General features: G+C 48.6%; 10 protein-coding genes across 10 annotated transcripts; 8 read left to right on the plus strand and 2 right to left on the minus strand.

The window, feature by feature from the left end:
• Positions 1-394: 394 nt before the first annotated feature.
• Positions 395-1,102, minus strand: GCG1 (gamma-glutamylcyclotransferase; the record flags this gene model as incomplete). Its single annotated transcript, XM_002555618.1, has 1 exon — positions 395-1,102. One exon carries the CDS (start codon positions 1,100-1,102, stop codon positions 395-397), a length of 708 nt encoding a protein of 235 aa, XP_002555664.1.
• A 1,864-nt stretch (positions 1,103-2,966) lies between these two features.
• On the plus strand, positions 2,967-5,543 carry RAD4 (Rad4p; the record flags this gene model as incomplete). Its single annotated transcript, XM_002555619.1, has 1 exon — positions 2,967-5,543. The coding sequence occupies one exon, from the start codon at positions 2,967-2,969 to the stop codon at positions 5,541-5,543; it is 2,577 nt and encodes an 858-aa protein (XP_002555665.1).
• A 356-nt stretch (positions 5,544-5,899) lies between these two features.
• SPT2 (Spt2p) lies at positions 5,900-6,850 on the plus strand (the record flags this gene model as incomplete). Its single annotated transcript, XM_002555620.1, has 1 exon — positions 5,900-6,850. The coding sequence occupies one exon, from the start codon at positions 5,900-5,902 to the stop codon at positions 6,848-6,850; it is 951 nt and encodes a 316-aa protein (XP_002555666.1).
• An 86-nt stretch (positions 6,851-6,936) lies between these two features.
• Positions 6,937-9,414, minus strand: VTC5 (Vtc5p; the record flags this gene model as incomplete). Its single annotated transcript, XM_002555621.1, has 1 exon — positions 6,937-9,414. The coding sequence occupies one exon, from the start codon at positions 9,412-9,414 to the stop codon at positions 6,937-6,939; it is 2,478 nt and encodes an 825-aa protein (XP_002555667.1).
• Positions 9,415-10,290: 876 nt separating this feature from the next.
• Positions 10,291-11,307, plus strand: SLU7 (mRNA splicing protein SLU7; the record flags this gene model as incomplete). Its single annotated transcript, XM_002555622.1, has 1 exon — positions 10,291-11,307. One exon carries the CDS (start codon positions 10,291-10,293, stop codon positions 11,305-11,307), a length of 1,017 nt encoding a protein of 338 aa, XP_002555668.1.
• Positions 11,308-11,994: 687 nt separating this feature from the next.
• RRP1 (Rrp1p) lies at positions 11,995-12,852 on the plus strand (the record flags this gene model as incomplete). Its single annotated transcript, XM_002555623.1, has 1 exon — positions 11,995-12,852. One exon carries the CDS (start codon positions 11,995-11,997, stop codon positions 12,850-12,852), a length of 858 nt encoding a protein of 285 aa, XP_002555669.1.
• A 187-nt stretch (positions 12,853-13,039) lies between these two features.
• SSS1 (translocon subunit SSS1) lies at positions 13,040-13,252 on the plus strand (the record flags this gene model as incomplete). Its single annotated transcript, XM_002555624.1, has 1 exon — positions 13,040-13,252. The coding sequence occupies one exon, from the start codon at positions 13,040-13,042 to the stop codon at positions 13,250-13,252; it is 213 nt and encodes a 70-aa protein (XP_002555670.1).
• Positions 13,253-13,702: 450 nt separating this feature from the next.
• BUR6 (negative cofactor 2 transcription regulator complex subunit BUR6) lies at positions 13,703-14,023 on the plus strand (the record flags this gene model as incomplete). Its single annotated transcript, XM_002555625.1, has 1 exon — positions 13,703-14,023. The coding sequence occupies one exon, from the start codon at positions 13,703-13,705 to the stop codon at positions 14,021-14,023; it is 321 nt and encodes a 106-aa protein (XP_002555671.1).
• Positions 14,024-15,074: 1,051 nt separating this feature from the next.
• Positions 15,075-16,682, plus strand: KLTH0G14718g (KLTH0G14718p; the record flags this gene model as incomplete). Its single annotated transcript, XM_002555626.1, has 1 exon — positions 15,075-16,682. The coding sequence occupies one exon, from the start codon at positions 15,075-15,077 to the stop codon at positions 16,680-16,682; it is 1,608 nt and encodes a 535-aa protein (XP_002555672.1).
• Positions 16,683-17,184: 502 nt separating this feature from the next.
• On the plus strand, positions 17,185-19,191 carry AFR1 (Afr1p; the record flags this gene model as incomplete). The annotated part of the gene is made up of 1 exon (XM_002555627.1): positions 17,185-19,191. The coding sequence occupies one exon, from the start codon at positions 17,185-17,187 to the stop codon at positions 19,189-19,191; it is 2,007 nt and encodes a 668-aa protein (XP_002555673.1).
• Between the last annotated feature and the right edge of the window lie 347 nt (positions 19,192-19,538).

The following is a 19,538-nucleotide window of genomic DNA, read 5'->3' on the forward strand; positions in this document are numbered from 1 at the left end:
TCAATTATTTTAATCGTACTTGTAATTCAGAGTTTTATGCTCAATCCATTAAGCAGCCAAAATACTTCGAGAATTTATGACGCTAAAAGAGCAGACACATTTCGAAGTAGAAAGCGTAAACGGGTAACTGGAAACCAGCTTAATTGACGCTGAACTAATGTTAAATGTGTCCTTTTAAATGATGCATCTCAGGCCTCAAGGTTCTGGGTGGCTGAAACAGGGCCTTATACCTAACTTAAATGGAATTAGGCCAGAAATTCGAAGCACGAATGGAGGCGCCTGAAGATATAAGGGCCACTTGCTACTGAATTTTGTCCTCACCGAATGTATTTTATTTCGATAGGAAATAACCGAGGCAGGAACTTGATACCAATCCTGCTGCAATTGTTTGGCATTAGTATTTTTTATTAACTTCGGTCACATTTCTCACTAGCTCATCAAGGTAGGAATCTTCTAGCTCATGCAAAGGCTCCTCCAGGGAATTAGAAAGCTCTGAGAGTGCTGAATAAAGTTTTAGGAGATACTCTTGGTTGTGCCCGCTAAGGCCTGCCGAGAACCGAATGACATTGGCAGTCACTTTAATGTCTTCAGGCCCGACGAACGAGTCATTGTCGACGATGCCGATATACACGAGCGTCTTCAAGACCCGCTTACCAGTCCTAGGATGTTTAGGAAGCAACTCTAAAGCCTTCTGGAGCTCTGGCTCATTTATACTAGCTGTTTCGAGGTGCGCTTCGACTCTTTGTACGGTGTAGCCATCTTGTTCACGCACATCCAAAAATCCGAGAGCTTGTTGAGCATTTTCTGGCGGTATGTAGTATGCAACAGCAAGCGTACGCAAGTCTTCTGGCTTCGAGAATTCCCGCTGTCTGTACCGCATGCTGTCTTTTAGGAATTCGGGTCTTTCATGGATGTCTTTGAATGGGATCAGCGTCGCAACCCTCCCGGGCTTTTCTGGCGTGCCCCGGTGATCAGCGGAACTCTGCCAAAACCTGCGCTTGTAGCCATATATAACGCTCGGAACCCGGTATTGGTAATGAGGAGGAGGTTTATAGATCAGAGATCCATAGCCTAGAACCCAGACGCCGTCATCCTGTGTCATTACGAACCTTTGGTTTTCACTGTAAAGTATATTTAAACCAAGAAGTTGGCCAGAAAAAAGACTTCATAATCCGCCGCCAAGACTATATCGTTGAACAGAGCATACAAAGACAGAAATTTGGAGGAGGAAGCGCCTGACGTCTACTGAACAAAACTTAGGAAAATGTAGGGCTAGACTGCCAACATTTTCTTCCCTCTTTTGAGAACTCGCCTTGAGTGCTGTTCATTGCTGTATCCGTTCCGCCCTCTTTAAAGTGTTGTAGAGCCTGAACAAAGCATTTCTGGCGGCATCTAGGATACTTTAGGAGCCAACCTTGTCGAAATTCAGAATGGTTGCATCCTTGGTACAAGTCAGCTTGCTTGAGTGGCACAGCTGTAGTGACCAACAAAACGTTGTTTGCATTATAAAGATGCTCATATAATACGAGTGAGACACTGCCAAGCTTTATCTTCACAAAGTTTGCCATCAACAATCATAAGATCGCGGCCGTAGAACAATTGATAAGTTTCTAAACTTTTTGTAAGACCCTTATAAAGTCTTTCAGCTAGAACAGCCATACATGTTATACCTTCACTGCTGGCGCCCCCGTACTCCATAAAAGCGGCAAACACGCGGGCGAGGATCTAGTATCTAGCAGGAAATTGGAAAATGAAGGCAGCTGTCAATTTAATTCGATTTCACACCTCAAAGATTCTAGACAGTTTCCGACCAAAGAGCTCGTGTTTTCGGAGAATTTGAAGTACCTATTGTAACCTCAATGTACCTTGGTGCGTCAGCAACCGCTTGCCAGCAAAATCAAAGTTACCAGTTTCCATCTCATAATTGCGGCTAAGCCCTTTCGTCCAAATTCCTGGCCTTAATATGTGGCGGAGTTAGTCTGATATGGGATCGCTCGAATATCGTTCAGATATTTTCCTTTCCTCAACGGTTTCTTCATATATTTGCATCACATGCTAGCTCTAGCATCATATAAAGAAAGAGTCCGATTTTTGAGCGTCTCGATATTTGCAAGCAGTTTGACTTTTAAATCAGAGCACATTTGATTCTTGGGTTGGATGACGCTAAAGTGAATTCTCAACTTTAAAAAAATAATTACCTTTTTCCAGATAGTCTAATGGAACAAAAGTCATCGATTATTAACCCTGACAATTGATGCTTCTTAACCTATGCTTAGAGAAAACGTTCATGCTTTTTTTAGCCTAAGCTTATATGATTTGCGCAGCCAGTTTGTCCTGCGAAGGAGGTTCAATGAAAAGCTTTTTAAAGTACCAATATCTGCCCGAAGCAACGTAGCTCACTTTTGATTTTTTTATATATCACAACTAGGTGTGATTTACGGAAAGCGGTCTTCCATAATGCCCAGTGTATACTGTGCAGCGTTAGATCTTGAGAGATCCTCTAAACATTAATTATTACTATAGATACAGTCGTGGGACTCTTTGAAAAGAATTCCAACTAAATACCTCTTCGACATTAGTGCCTGCTATTTTATAAGACATGAAAGAACCAGGAAAGAAGAATATTTTCAACACGTTTCCTGTAAATAATGAAAAATTGAGCAACCTTATTCCTGTGTTCGATAGCTCAGATCCATGTATCTCCTACTCAAGTTCTACCAAGTTGCATGAAGCGCTAATAATTTTGTTAACATCATATCCTTTCTAGTCCGCCATTAACCTCAGTCTGATTACTATAGAGTTACAAATTCAGAAGTTCCAGCGGGTGATCAAACAAGAAGGCGTGATCTGTCAGGAATTCTATAACAGCAAGATTCTAGATCACGTGGGAATGAAGGGCGCTAACATTAATTTGCCTTTTAGAAAGTTCATCACGTACTCGTCCAACCGCCATCGCTCAACTCGGTATGGGTCAGCTACCTGAGGAGTATTTTGATCTAGTGCGAGAAGCAGTCAGGGAAGATAAAAGGGTACCGGCCAGAAAAAAGCGCCGCCTTCTGCGATATGACACTAAAGATGTCACAGGCCCTGCAAACGTTGTTATAACACTAGATTCTGAAAGCGAGCATGAGAACAGAGAGAGGTCCAGTAGTCCAAAAGGTGGTATATCTGGATCTTCTACCTCAGAAGGTGACTTTGCTGAGGACGATGATTTCAACTCTGACGACTTCGAAGATGTGACGGACCTGGAGGGTCCAGAGCAAACTCCGCAAGCTGACGTCTCAATTACCTTGAACACGTCAAAGAAAGAAAGTAAGCCTCGATCCAAAAATCTCATTTCTAATGAGGACAGAAAGTTCAGAAGATACTTTCACATGTTTCATTTACTTGCGCTTCTGGTGCATGCACATATTAGAAATCAGTGGTTAAATGATCACAAGCTTCACGCCAAGCTCTCGAAATTAGTTCCGGATGATGTCTTCGAAATGCTCCACCCCAAGAAGGACAATGAGCTACCTCTTAGAAGCACAAGAAAATTGCTCGATGGGCTCAAAAAATGTATGGAAATATGGTGGAAGCATTTTGACCAGATCACCAGATGGGAAACACCAGGAATGAACATGATCGAATGGAAGGAGTTAGACGGCCCTTGGGAACAGCCAGCTCGCTTTATGTCGCAAAAACTATTCAGCAAGAAAGTTGCACATGGTAAAGGTAGTTCGGATGTCGCTGCGCAAGGTTTTGTGGCAATGTTGAGAGCGTGCGGAGTTAATGCTCGGTTAATTATTAACGCCCAGCCACCAGATTTTACGGATAACAAAGTTAGTATGCCTGGCAACGTCAAGCATGCGGGTGAATACTTGGAAGACTCCAGTAGTCGTCCGCTGCCGCGGAGGCGACAAAACAAAAAAGAGAAGGACAGCGATGCCAAAAGGTACTCTATATTTTGGTGTGAAGTTTGGGACAAGGCCTCGAAAAAGTGGATCACAGTTGACCCAATGGGACAAAGGATTATAGAGCAGATCCGGTACAAAACGACTCTTGAACCTCAAGGAAAGGCCAGGAGGAATAATTTGTTTAGATATATTATTGCATTTGATCGCAAGCAGGGATGCAGGGATGTTACCAGAAGGTATACAACGCACTTCAACTCGAAAACTCGCAGACGGCGAATAACTAGAGATTTAGAAGGTGAAGAATGGTTTAGAAGAATTTTAGCAAAACTACATCGGCGTAAAAGGACACGCACTGATGATTTTGAAGATGCATACTTCCAACAAAGAGATGAGACTGAGGGTATTCCTGATAACATGCAAGATCTTAAAAACCACCCTTACTATGTTCTACAAAACGATCTCAAGTGGAACGAAGTACTTAAAAGTGGTTGTAAGGAGTGCGGGTTTCTAAGAACTAAAAATAACACATCTAGCTTAAAGGTTTTTCGGCGATCTGATGTGCTAGTGCTCAAGACAGCCCGAACTTGGTATACTGAAGGTCGCGTTCTGAAGACAGGCGCAGCTGCTCTCAAAACGACAAACTCAAGAGACTTCAGGACTGGGGAAACCACAGAAGAGAGATTGTACTCTTTTGATCAGACTGAACTGTTTGTTCCAGAAAACCTTGGACCAAATAACGAAGTACCTACCAACGTTTACGGCAATATTGACGTCTATGCGCCCAACATGATTCCTCAAGGTAGTTGCCTCATCGAAAGTCCTGTAGCTGTCAAGGCGGCAGCCCTTCTTGGAATCGAATTCGCTAAAGCGGTCACAGGTTTCAAATTTGAGAAGCGCTCAGCAAAGCCTCAATTCACAGGAATTGTTGTTGCTCAAGAATACCAGGAGGCTGTTGAAAGCATGATTGACGGGGTTGAGTATTCACAAGAAGAGGACAAGAGACGCGAGCATGAGCTCGAGTCTCTTCAGTACTGGAATCTATTTCTAGCAAAACTGAGAATAAAGCAGAGACTGAATAAAACCCATGGGAAGGTCATTTCTGGAGACCAACACGCCGAAAGTGGTCACTCAGCAGGGGAACTTGGGGGCAACAATGATGTAGAGGTTGCTGAAGATGATTCTTTTGAAGCTGGAGGGTTTATGCCAGAAGCTGATGGTAATATGCCAGACGCCGGTGGGTTTATACCAGACGCCGAGGGAAATATATCAGAGGCTGGAGGATTTGTAGCAGAAGCTAGTGAACTTCCTGCTGAGGCAGGCACGTTTGGTTTTGAATCTAATGAATTAGTATCTGGCGTTGATGACCCTAGCAATGGTGGAGAAGGCTTTTTACCTGAAGAGAATGAAATGGCCGAGGGTTGTAATGAAATAGGAGGCGACGATCTTGAGGTTTCCACTAACTTCAATCGCAGCCTCCCTCGGTCCTCAGAGTTTGATGCGGGCTTGTCAAGAGTTGAGAATGAACAAAAGCCAACGAGCGATGGAATGGACGACGATTACGAAGAATTCATGAAAGATATAAACTTTGAAGACGAACAGGGGCTGTCAGCTCAAGACGACTCTGATTTTAGTTACGAGTCTGAATGAAGGCCTAGAATCTGACAAAGGTATGGCCTACATACTACATTACTTCCGTAAAAGCTATAAAAACTGGAATCGGGAAACAATTATGCAATCGCTTCTGAAGAGAACGTGTAATTAACTATTGGCTTCTTCGACTAATCTTGATGTTAGTAGAACGCTCGGGATGGAGTTTCATTTCTGTTAAGGCTCCCACTATCTCGATCCAAAGCGCTTTATATGTTGACTTTGTTCTATTTCCACACTATTTAAAAATTTAGAACACACAGTTTACAACTTTCTTGGTAAAAGAGAAGACACATGCCGAACACTCAAAATAGAAGAAGTTCACTGCAGATAAAAGAAGAGATCTTTTATTATCAATGAGTTTTCTTGCAAAGCTCTCACAGCTTAGAAAGAAGCCTGCGACCAAACCAGGCGAGAAGACCATGGATAAATCTCCAAAACCCGTTTCAGGTGTAATACTTGATCCACTTAGAAGCGAGAGCTCTCTCCTTCCTCAAAAGTATGTTAGAGAGGAAGACCCTGCTATTAGAAGACTGAAGGAGCTTCGACGGAAAGAACAGTTGAAAAACGCGCCCAAGAACAAACCTGGTGCACCTTCTAGTAGAAAGAAAAAGGATGAAAACTCCGCAACAGCTACAGAGACCAAGTTCCGGAGAAAAGTGGGTCAGTCTACTAAGCCGCAAAGACCAGTGGCGCCTGTTAGGAGGGAACCTCTCAAGAAACTTAGCTTCGATGAGCTTATGAAGGAAGCAGAAAAGAAGGCAAGCGACCCCTCCACTGATTCAAAAGCACCTTCTGCTCAGAAAGCCACTTCTTCGATTGCTAAGCCCATTAAGTTGAATAAGCCCGGCTTTAATAAGGGCGCTAGACGTACCCCCGCCGCAGCTCCAGTTAGCAAGCCACGTGAACGGAAGGAACCGACAGTGAAACTTAAACAGCTCTCGATTCCAAAGTCTTCAATCGCTCAGCCTGGCGAAAAGCTACGCAAGAAGTTGGATTCCATCAAAAAGAAGCGCCAGGGAGAGGCTTATGGGTACGAAGATGAAGAGGACTTAGATGATTTCATTGAGGACGACGAGGAAGAGGAAGGATTTAACCGCGACGAGATTTGGGCAATCTTTAACAAGGGGAAGAAAAGGCGGAACTTCGAAAACGACTATGATTCCGATGATATGGAGGCCAATGAAATGGAGATTTTAGAGGAAGAAGAACGCGCAACAAAAATGGCTAGGTTGGAAGATAAGCAGGAAGAAGAATGGCTTAAGAGACACGAACAAGAAAAGAGACGAAAATTTGTCAGGCCATGACCTTTCTACTTGCAAAATGCAAATTTTGATTAATTACTCTTACTTGTGGACGGAAATGCAGTTATATAAACGTCGACCTGCGAAGATTAAAGAAAGATTTCAATGAGCCCATAACAAACGGTGCATGCAACAACTAAAAAGATCAAAAAGCAGCCAACATAATGCCACCAAGGAGCCATCTGGAATCGGCTGAATAACAACAACAGACTAGTGCAGCTCAAAAGCAATGACACCAAAAGTGTAACAATAATTATAGTAACAAGTCCCGGGCCTGGCCCTAATAAGATGTCGTCGTTTAATTCGCGGAATATTGAGGCAACAATACCCAGCGAGATGCCTGAAGTGATGCAGGAAATTAGTAGAGATGACAGATAAAAAAACGTAATGACCAAGTCATGCTTCGTTTCATATAAAGAATCCGAGTCCGTCTGTTGCTTTGTAAAGTCCAGGTACCTATCATAGTCTCTTTCGGCACTAACACCGGTGTAAGAAGTGCTCGAGGTGGTAACACTATTAAGAGAGGGACCACGTAAGCTATCTGCCAACAACGGCCTTCTTTCAGAAGAGCGTCCTGAAAAACTGATAAAGTCCTTAAAGCGCTCTGAAAAGCTGTACATCGTGTTGATGAAGTTCTTGTTAAAGACTATGAAGCCATTGTCCACGGAACCCCTAACTTGGGACTCCTCATCATTACTACCAAACGATTGGTAGCCGTCGTATGCTTCATCACCGTCATCGAATTCATTCCAATATCTTATTCTTGGCTTGGGCTGTGGATCAGGAGAAGAAGATTTGTCTTTTCTCAACACATCCCTTTTCCTGTGACTTGAAATGGTTCCAGACTTTCTGCGTTTTGCTGCTGTAACATCAGATAGCTCTTTCGAGCCAGCTTCAAAGAGGGCCTCGTTGCTGAAATGGGTTAAGGAAGGATTTACAGTTTCGATCAAAGCTGCCTCGATATCTTGTGCACTATGGGCCAAGTAAAGCAGCTTCCAGAGTGTTTGATCTTTTCTCAAAGGAAAAGTTGAGGACTTGGTCTCTAGTAACTTTTCAATTAAACCCGTGACAACTTCTTCATCCTGGTCTTTGCCTTGACTAGTATCTGGACCAGAAGGCAGCCTTCTAATTTCAACAAACGCATACGGGACCTTGTGTTTTCTGTCCAGCGCTATGTCTTCATCAATGCAAACCAAGTATGTTTGTGATTCCCCTTTTTCAATGTTTTTAGTAAATCTTGTCCTCTTTGTAGAAATGAGGGGGCCCACTGGTTTCATGTCATGAGATCTTATCCATTCCAAACAGGCATTCCTTATTGAACTTAGAGCAGTTGTATCTGCTTCTGAAGAACTGGTGTCCTCCAATTCCTTTCCAGGTAGCGCGTTGGATAGTGTGCCAACAGGAACGTTATCTGAAACTATATGGTTCCTGAGTCCTCCAACATGACACATGATGATACACTTGCTTGCCTTGAATCCTGTTACTATCATGGTAGGATGTTGGTTGGCAGCTTCGTTTGCCAGGATGATAGGCATGGGGTCGGAATCCAACAGCGTTATATCGATATTTTGGGAGCTTTTGATGTCGCTGATTTTAGGAGACGCAGCGTTTTGATGCTGGTTCAATGCAACTTGTAAATCGTGAAACGATTTAACAGCACGGGGACCCTGACTAGAGGCTAAATTGTTCAGGTTAGCAGGACTTGAGTTTTTGACGCTCTTTTGGGAGGCAATTAGCATGTCGTCATCAACAACATGAAAGCCCATTTGAAGCAGGAGAAACTTCACTTGAGATACGTCTTCCCCTGACACAAGGAAAGATTGTAATCGTGTTGCCTTTCCTAAAAAGGCGCTATCAAAGGTTAGGTCTGTATCAGTAGGTATGGATTTTGAAGAAAAGTCAACTCCCCGAAATTTGCCAGGCGTTTCACCTGAGGAACCTTCGCGGACTAGTCCCTTCGACGATCCCGTCTCACCCTGCTCCAGCTCTTGCAACACATCAACCACCAGCGATACTTCGAGCAAGTACGGATCCAGATCCACCTTGACGAAGGAGATGCCGTCTTCCCCCTCCGTGAGCTCGGGAGAGCTTTTGAGGCGCTTCACAAACTGCTCGGCCGTCTCCTTTCCGTAAGGGTAGTACTTTAAAAACTTTTTGAGCAGCTTCCGTAGTGCAATCTTCTGGAGAATCAAAAACCGGCAAATTCTCAGCAGCTCCATATTGCAGTGGTCGAGATGGGACCCAATGAGAGCCAGCTGCCGCTTGCGCTTCTGGGAAGGGAGGTCCGCCCGCTGCTGGAGCCTAAGGATCGACGACTCCACAGAAACAAGCCGTGTGGATGTCTCTTTGATCTTCAGACTCGTGAAAGCGTTCACGCTGCGGCACTGTGTTTGGAATGCGCGGTAGAGCCCCTGCAACTCCTTGTCCTCCTCGAGGCTCGCCGCCGGCTCCTTATCAGGGCGCAATGTGGTCGCTTTCTTTACGACCTCCTTGAGATGCTTGTAATCGATGTTATTGAGTCGCCATTCTGGCACAGATCTATCGTGGATCTGAGACCCGAACTTCATATGTGCCGGACCCTGCTGTGTTTTCTCCTAAGAGCCACTTATCAAGTGAAGGGAAGATAATTTCAAAAAATTCCACTATCGCCAAACTTGAAAAATCATATGCTCCGGCTACGGCTCGTAACGCCTTCGAGCTGTGAGACCACCAAATATATACTGGATTTTAAGGGCCTGAATGCGCTCCACTACTTTCAAACAATGCATGGCCCGTTGACGCCGTTCTCCGTAAGTGCCAATATTATCAGAACTCGTGGTATTCTTCTTTGGAGCTTTCTGAGCCACACGTGAAAACGTGGCCAAGCACTATAATACATATTCACCGGTGCAAGTTTTCCGGACCTCGCCTCCGCTCGGGTCGTAACATGAACCTGCAGGGCGTGCATATGTCCAGGAACCCCGGTTTTAACATTAGAAGCGTAAGACCGAGTCACATCAAAAATTTTTACTTGGCCACAGGAGCGACAAAAAACCGGTGTTTGACGCTTATAAACGCCGCGCTCCACGCTCTGCGTTCCTGAAACCTAAAAGCCGTGGAGCGAACGTAACGGTGTAGCGCGCGAGCTGCGGCACTGCCGTGAATTAAGATTCCACTAGCGCCGACAAGGCCTAAAATCACGGCGTTTGGCAGAGCGTGAAGCTGAGAAGGAGTTGAAACTCTACATTTTTAAAGGAAATTGACAGCGCAGCAACCGCAATCTTCGAATCATGGGCAGGTGCTTTGTAGAGCATTTGGAAGCTGCCTGTGCTCAGGGGCACATCTTGTTTCTTAGTTGATTGGCGGCAGAGTTGAAAATTAAACATAAATTGAATAATATATATCTTTGACAATGGGCAAAAAGCCAAGAAGTCACGATTCCGGAGGTTGATATCCTTGGAACGATGAGCAAGCGACAGGAGAATGTTCATATTCCGAAGTACATCAAGGACCAGCCTTGGTTTTACAAAAGCTCGGCGGAGGGAAGCGCAGAGAATGAAGACTACCTTGCGCATCATAGAAGGCATGGCAGACCCGACAGCGATCTTGACATCGACAACAACGCAGAGCCCAAGATAGGAAGAGGCATAAGAGATGAGTACGAGCAATACACCGGGGTTTCGAGACCGAGGTTTGCGAAAGCAAAATGCTTGAACTGTGGGGCAGCAGACCACATTTCCAGAGACTGCCTAGAGGCACCAAGAAAACGCAAGGCCTACACTGAGGCGCAAACCCGCACCGCAGTGGTGCGCAGGAAAGAAATTGATGGCAACTGGGATGCCAGGCGGGACCGCTGGTTCGGATACGAGGGCAAGGAGTATGAGAATGTGCTTCAAAAATGGGAAAACAGCGCGGCGAAGCAGCGCGACCAGGCTGCTGGTGACGGAGATATCGCAGACGAACTCGACACTGACGAGGAGATCGAGCTTGCTGCCCTAGGCCTCTTCAAGGATGAGGCCACAGGCGCCGTGGCCGCTGACGACGAGCAGGGCTCGAAGCTGAGAGCATCTGTGCGGCTCCGTGAGGACCGCGCTGCCTACCTGAACGATATCAACTCTGAAACCATCAACTACGATCCGAAGTCACGCTTGTACAAAAGCGACACCCTTGGGGAAGTGGATTCTGAATCCAAGATGTTCCACCGACACCTCACAGGCGAGTCGCTGGAGCTTTCTAAATTGAGCAGATTCGCACGCGAGAAGACGCTGGAGTCCGGTGTTCGGGACGAAATGGAAGACGAAGCTAAAACTAGACATGTCCTTGTGGCGAACCCCACGAAATACGAGCTGATGATGAAGAAGGAGGAAAGCAGCGTGCCAGTAAAACCGGAGGATCTTTATCGCGGTCAGTCCGCTAAAAAGCTCACAGGAACAAAGCAATCTGAAGACCAAAAGGCGCAGCTACTCAAGAAGTACGGCTAGATTTGCAGAACTCTAAATGGTGGCTACCTCGCACAATGGAGTACAACCGAGTGATAAAAGAGAATATGAACTACTCCCGAGTTTTTAAACAAAGTTGGAGTCAAGTAGCTCGAGGCGCCTCGCAAAAGGGTGCCGTAGAGTTGCTAATTTCTGAAGTCCCTAAACGTTTTTTTCTGCTACAAAATCACCGGGCCGGGAAGCTACATGTTGTCAGTTGACTGTCTAGAAACCTCTCGAACGATAGCAACGTCCACGTAAGCGACTCTAAATGTTTGCAACGCATGCTTTGGAACGCTTTTCTTTCACGATCAAAGACTCTGGTAGAGGATTCGGGCACTCCACTCGAGGCGTCGCACTCTAAATTAGACGAGCTGAACGCTCGGCTTGGTGACGGCTCTAAAAATGCCAGCGTGCGTTGTCTTCACCAAGGAGCTGGCGATACAAATTTGCGGAACGCGACGTTTGTTAGCAAGAATAATTACCCGACAAAGACCCATCCCAACGAAAGGGCGCGCTGATTTTACAACCTCGTGCTATTCTATTAAATTTATATATCGCTCCTGCTCGAAGTATGGAAAATTTAATTAGTTGGCGGCATATGGCTTTCATAATATGAAAAAAATTTGAAGCTCATCGCTCTCATCAGTGTCTCGACAGAAGCAAACAAACAGTCACCCCAGGACAAATATGGAGACTTCAGCATTCGTTAAGCAACTGGCTTCAAACAGCAGGACCGTGCGAGAGGAAGCGCTTGAGTCTTTGAAAAAATACCTAACCACAAAACAATTCAAAGACAGCAAGCAGCTGTCCTTCGATAAGCTCTGGAAGGGGCTCTACTATGCCATGTGGTTCAGCGACAGACCTAGGCCGCAGCAGAGACTTGCTACAAACCTCGGAGAGCTGTTTGTGCTCTATTTCGACAAGGCCGACAATCAAGCCGGCAGTGGGGAGCTGACCAAGAACGACAAAGCGTTTTTGAAGTTCAGCAAGGCGTTCTGGCGTGTGATGTGCATGGAGTGGTACAACATCGACCACCATCGTCTTGACAAGTACTTGTTACTGGTGAGACGGGTGCTTGCGCACCAGCTGCGATACCTACAACTGCGCGAGTGGAGCGAGGAAGTCGTGTCTGCGTACATCCACTCTGTGCTGCGCAAGCTGCCTCTAAGCGGCGACAAAAAGGTGTACAACGGAATACCATTCCATGTCATTGACATTCTGCTGGACGAGTGGGAGAAGCTGGTGCTGGGTTCGCCCGAGAATGGAGACGACGACGACGACGACGACAGCAGTAACGAGGAGGACGAGGAGGCCAAGCTCCAGGAACAGCGCGAGCTCATCGCAGCAACCCCCCTGTCTCAGTTTGTGGACATTTTCAGAGACCTGGCGTCGAACACCGACAACATCAAGGTCTTGCGTGATAAGATCAAAGAGGACATTTTCAAAGACGAGAGGTTGACGAGATGGGGTGTGCTGAGCGCCGAAGAGGTCCCGGCAATCGAAGATGACGGGGACGATGGCGAGGAGTGGACCGGTTTCAACTGACGGCCGAGGGCATGTATCTACATAGCGAACACACGGAGCGCTGCGGCGCGCACGTGACCTTGCCGTGCGACGCGACGCGCTCCGAAAACTTTTAAGAAAACGACATCTGTTCAGAACAGCTAGCCTATCTTTCTAGAAGCAGGAGAGCACAGCAGCACACACAACAGCCCCAGTTCCACCCATTGCAATGGCCAAGAGCAACAACCAGATCGAGAAGCTAGCCGAGGCTCCCGTGGAGTTCGTCAAGGACGGCACCGCGTTCATCCAGAAGTGCAAGAAGCCCAGCAACCGCGACTTCCTGCAGATTGTGCGCGCCGTTGGTATCGGCTTTGTGGCCGTGGGCATCATTGGCTACGCCATCAAGCTCGTGCACATCCCTATCAGATACCTGATTGTTTGAGTGTGCGGAAGCGCACGAAGGGCGCCGTACATAGTCCGTTCGAGTCTGTACATACATTTTTAACCCGCTGCGACGCGCCGCCGGCGGCTCTTGAAGTTGAACTTGGAGCGGGCCCGCGCGGCGGTCGGAATGCATGTCGATGTATTTTAAGAGTGACCTTGTGAGTGTTGGAGCGTGTGAGTGTTTGAGCGTATGAGTGTTTGCATGGAGCCCGGCGTACCGCGGCGGCCATTCGAACCCCCAGGGACGCGTTCCCGTGCTTGTCGCGAGCTTTTTTTTTTCGGCCTTTGGCGCACGTGGTTTCCCTCCTGGGACCGCCCAGGCACAATACGCTACCATAAATTTTTCCAGATTGCCATTTCTTACGCGTATATAAAGTGAGCAGTGGAGGCGATGAGATGGGTAGGCCGCACGCGTGCGCGCAGACAGTAAAGCGAGCAGGCGCCAGAGATGAGTGAAACCAACGGCAGCGAGGTTTTTGGAAACATAAAGACACACTTCCCTCCTGCAAAGATCAAGAAGATCATGCAAACAGACGAAGACATCGGTAAGGTCTCGCAGGCGACGCCGGTGATCACAGGGCGGTCGCTGGAGTTTTTTATAGCAATGCTGGTGAATCGCAGCGGGCATGTGGCCAAGGAGATGGGGTGCCGACGCATCAGCGGAGAGGTGATGAAGAAGACGATCATGACGGACGAGAAGTTCGACTTTCTGCGAGAGCTGATCTGCGGGGACCGGGCCAAGGAACAGACGGATGAGGAAGAGGCCTGAGCGGGCTCTAGTGGGGAATGCCGCGGGGTGCCCAGCGGGATTCGCCAGTGCCAGCCGGAGGCGGCGGCCGCGGCCGCGGCCACCGCGACGGCTTGTCATGTGGCACGTGACGCACGGCTTCTGCCGCGTCGCCCGACAGAGGTGGCGCGCTGCGCGGACTTGCGCACCAGCTGGCTTGGGGCGCGGTGGGCCTGCAGGCCCGCCGCCGTCGCAGCGTCTGTAATATAACTATCCAAGGTCCAGCGCCGCTTGGCGTCGTACGTAATGTGCATAACGAAGAATAGGAAGTCACTGTTTACGAACCGGAGCGATCACGAGGGACGACTGGATATATTTACGTTTTCTCTCTGCCGCGTCGGGGCGAAACTCAAGGGGGAGTTCGAGCCGCGATCGGGCGCTGGCCCGGAGAGGCTTTGTTTGGATGGTTTGTTGCATTGTTCAAATGCGCACGGCCCGAAATTAGTGAGTAACCGTGTGATATAGATGGGCTACGCTGGAGCGATTTTATCTCGGAAGTCTATGTTGCGGTAACCGCCGGCTGCGGAGTCTCGAAAGCTCGCGCCCGTTCCGCCGAAACAGCAAGACCCGTCCGAACCTATACGCATCTCGCTCCGGCGTCGAACCTCAATGGCGACACAACCTAAACCATGACTCTCTCGTGCATTAGGTGGCCCATCACGTGCACTAATGGCACCTGACTCCTCATTTTAGACGACTTCTATCACCGCTCCTGACGCTCGTATGTCATGCCCGTCCGTGCACTATCACGTGATTGCACCTGCATACGCGCCAGCGCCCACTATCCGCATGCAGGCTCTTCCACAATGCATCGCCTCATCGCATCTCTCCTCCGGCAACCCAGAGAGCCTGAGACTAGCGACGTGGGGGCCATTCACTAGACAGCTCAGGGTCCTCCAAGCACTGCCCCCGAGCGAGCGAGTATTAATACGGCTCATTCGCCTTCAAGCGCGCACCTCGGAAACACACAACAGCGTTTAGTTCCACTGTCAAGCGCACCAACTAGCACATCGAGCAAGTGATATAATTCAACATGGGTATCCTCTCTGTGCAAGCTGCTAACGGCATCCTGTGGCCGATGTACGGCGTATTGCTTATCACGGCATGCGGAATCGCGTACTGGAAGAAAGACGCCAAAACATTCCTCTCGGCCAACGGCACGCAGAAAGGCGTGCCGCTGGCATTCAACTTCGTGGCATCGGCCCTGGGAGTTGGCGTGTTCACTACGTACCCGCAGATCGCCAACATCAGCGGGCTGCACGGACTGCTGGTGTACGCGCTGGCCGGCGGGCTGCCCATGTTCCTGTTTGCGTTTTTTGGGCCCGTAATCCGGCGCAAGGTGCCAAACGGGTTTGTGCTGACGGAGTGGGTGTTCCAGCGGTACGGCAAGGTGTGCGGGCTGTACCTCAGCGCGTGCACGATCCTGACGCTGTACCTGTTCATGGTCAGCGAGCTCGCGTCGCTCAAATTCTGCATCCAGAGCCTGACCACGGTGCGCGCACTGCCCGTGGTGATCGTGGAGTGCGTGGTGACCACGATCTACACTACGGTGGGCGGGTTCCACATCTCGTTCATCACGGACTCGATGCAGGTGTCCGTGGTGTTCGCGCTGCTGGTGGTCGTGGCGTGCGCCATGGGCTCCTACATCCACATCGACACGTCCAAGATCGGGCCCTCGGGCCTGCTCAAGCAGAATAAGCTCGGCTGGCAGCTGGTATACATCCTTGTGGTCGCCATCTTCACAAACGACTTTTTCATGAGCGGCTTCTGGCTGCGGACCTTCGCCGCGCGCTCCGACCGTGATCTGCTGATCGGCTGCTCGCTGGCCTTCGTCGTGCTTGTCATCATGGTCTCGCTCATCGGCGTCACGGGCTTCATCGCCGTGTGGGCCGGCCTGGTCGACGTCGCGGACCAGGACCTCGGCGGCTCCAGCTTCTTCGTCCTGCTCACCGCCATGCCCGACTGGGTCATGGGTTTTGTCCTGGCCTTTGCCGTCGTCCTCTCCACCTGCACCCTGGACTCTCTGCAGAGCGCCTTGGTCTCCACCATCTCTAACGACGTCTTCCGCAACAAGCTTCCGCTCGTCTACGCGCGTGGCCTCGTCGCCCTCATCATGGTTCCTGTTGTTGTGGTGGGCCTCATCGCCGAGGACGTCCTCAGCATCTTCCTGATCGTCGACCTGCTGTCCAGCGCGGTCGTACCCGTGCTCATGCTCGGCCTTTCGTCCCGCTTCTTCTTCCTATCAGCGTGGGAGGTGGTCGGCGGTGGCCTTGGTGGCATCTTTGCCGTGTGGATCTTCGGCACTGTCTACTACGACTCACCTCGTGAAGGCGGCCGTCTACTGCTTGTATCAAACGGTCTCTACGGCCAGGACTCGAAGGGTGTCTACGGTAACGATTGGTCTGCTTTCGGAGCCTTTGTCGTGGCCCCATTTGGCGGCATCCTGGTCGGTTTCCTCATCCTCGCAATCAGAACGGCCGTCAACTACACGCGCTGCAGAATGCATAACCTGAAGTTCAACATGTATAAAAAAACAGCTTTGGTCGAAGAGCCAGAGCACAACGAGCCAGTGCTCGAAGAGGACGCGACCATCAAAAAGACCTTCACATCGCGCACCTCCGAGGTCAGCGAATACGCTTGATGGCCAACTCCGCAGACTCATCGTCATCCGTTCCGCATCTAATTATATACGATTGATTCTCTACATGTTAATTTTTTCCATACTCATCACATTCCACATACATTAAACGTTTAACCTTCTATCAGCTGCACCAATTAAAACGCGTGAGAGTAACATTTCTTAGAGTGTCATACACTTCGTGCAAGACCTCAAGGCTTACCTCTCACTACTCGCTCGCCTCACAAGCCTGGTTATCTCGTCCGGCTTTTTTTCCTGTGTTCATTTTTGGGGCGTCTCGAACAAACGAAGTGCTAATAGCTCACAGGTTCGAAGAACTTGGAAATTAAAAAACAAGAAAACAGCCCCTTCAGAGTTCTCGAGACTACATGAGTAAAGTGCTCGCCGCTACCGGACTTCTATAATCACACTACATTCGCTACAATAGTCATTCGGAGCTCCGATTGCCAAGCCCTTCTATTATTATCCTCCCGTTTCCGTGTTATTACCACCAACTTGCGCACAAATGAACTCGCAACACTCAGCCTCCAGAGACGACATGAGCGTGACATCGTGGGGTTCGTCAGTCATGGATCTTGGATCGAACGCTGGTTTAGACCCTAGAGCGCGCTCGACATCAGATCTCTTTGACCTGCCTGCCAGCAGGATGCGGCCCAAACCCTACAAAAAAGCGAGCAGCTCGCGCCAGGTTCATCCCGTACCGCAGCAAAACAACCTAGTTTTGATACCAGAGCAGCAGCAGGTCGCTCCGCATCTTTTGCATTCACTTACCCCTTATCAGAAGCAGCGGCGGCGCATGAAGAAAAGCTTTCAGTTCCCCAACGGCGAAAGCTTTACGCCTCGGCAGAAGTCCATCAAGACTTTCCCGGACCAAGCTCCTCAGTTGCACAAATCCGCGAGCTGCAGCGAGTTTAGTGCGGGCACTCCTCGCAGCCCCCCTGATGACTTTTCGCGCCGCTCCTTTGCTGATCTTCCGCGTGGATCTCGTCCTTCCACGCCAAAATCTGTATCAGCAAGAAGCGAGAGCCTCAAGGGCTCGGCCGAGTGTATGCCTCCTCCAGCCATTCACCCTTCGCCAACGGCTCGGCTCTCGCGGACCTCGAGTCTACCAAGGATTACTCCTGTTGGGTCTTTTCCAAGGCCTACGGGCTCGAACCCCTACTTGCGCGCAGCCAAAAGCGAAAGCAGTACTTCGTTTCTTTCCATCTCGCACCGTTTCACTTGCGAGCCGGACAGTAATACATCCTCGAAAACGCAGGTCGTTTCAAGCAGCACGTCCATCACAAACAGTAGCAGCAGCTCGCCAAGCAACAATAATAATAGCAGCAACACTAGCACCGGCGCCAGTGACTCGGCGCTTGAAAAGTGCGCGAGCGCGCAGACTTGTTACCAGACGATTAATAACCCTAATCCGGTTGCGAAGCTGCAGCAACCGCCAGCGTTCTTGAAAACGCAGGGCACCCCTCAGGTTTCGAGCGCGGTCAACGTAAAGCCAAAACCACAGTTTCAAGCAGTTCAAGCTCGCCAGGCTTTAAAGCAGGACTCGCGTGGTGTCAAGAGATCAACATCGTCAAGGCTTGGATCTTTCTTTAGACGGTTTTTTCCATCAAAGAAGAAGAAAGAAGCCGGCAAGCAGAATATACCATCGCTCGCAACCTCCCGCACCAATGTTGTTTCGAATCCTACCTCTCAGCAGAAGCCAACATCTAGCGCGTCTGTATCACAGCCTAGCAGTGCTTCCTCTGATGACCATGCGATGCCTTTATTGACCAAAGGCACAACCAAGGACAACGAGTTTGATTGCGACGTTGACGACGACGAGAACGTTGACGATGACGATGATGATGATCAGCTATTAGACATTGACTTAGTCTTTGACAGTCTGCTGCTGAAGAATGATCATTCAACGCTCAAGCCCGTGAGTCTGCACCAGCCCGAAAAAGCACTGCCTAAGAAGGAACCAGGACCAGAAGCCCTCGATAACCGCCCAAGCACTGGTGCTTCGGAGGAGGGTATAATTGATCTTGAGCTAATAAGCGAATTTTCACGGCTTGGTAGCTTTATTATAGACGGAGACGAGCCTAAGAAACAGGTTCAGGTACCTCCACCCAGGTCTCTCAAAAGACCTCGCCTTTCCGATAAGGAGTCCGCCGTCGGCTTTTATCGCCATCACGCCGCTCACAGCGCATTAGGTCTGGATCCTGATCAAAGGCTGGCGCGGAACCTGCAACGAGACTGGGAATTCGTTCACTTCGATGCTACTGTGAGTTCCACATCGCTGTCCTCTGAGCCAAAAAAACTGAGATTCGGGCATTCGGTATATGTCAGGGATACATACGCGGCCGATGAATATGAAAGAAGTGATAAAAAGTTTATCAGAAACCGCAGGAAGATGATGCAAACTCAGAACATGGCATATATAGATGCTGTGAAGACGCAATTGAACCAGTTCAAGAGAAGTGAGATGAAGGTACATGGAGCCAGTCTCCACAACACGCACTTTTTTCTGTGAACAGCTTTATGTAGTACTGCACGGCAGCTGCACTCAGCACTGCGTCCAGGAAGTAACAAATTTATGCATCGTGAATAGATCGTTTTTGGTTTTTTTATGAGATTGTGGTCGGATCAATATTATAGAACTCATGCGCTTTTTAAAGGGATACATCCTGAATGACAATCTAAGAGACGCGTATAGTAGGTTTCAATACTTCAACATTCAATATATAATAGTACTAGGTTTACTCTCTTAAGAGTATTTTAGTAATTCGCGTATTGAGGGCAGGGACGTTTAATCGTAATTCTTTTATGATACAGGCCTGAAATTGCTAGTAGCTCTAAGCAAAGCAAGCCTTGCACTTT

Source organism: Lachancea thermotolerans (genome assembly GCF_000142805.1).
Source record: "Lachancea thermotolerans CBS 6340 chromosome G complete sequence".
Taxonomy (NCBI): Eukaryota; Fungi; Ascomycota; class Saccharomycetes; order Saccharomycetales; family Saccharomycetaceae; genus Lachancea; species Lachancea thermotolerans.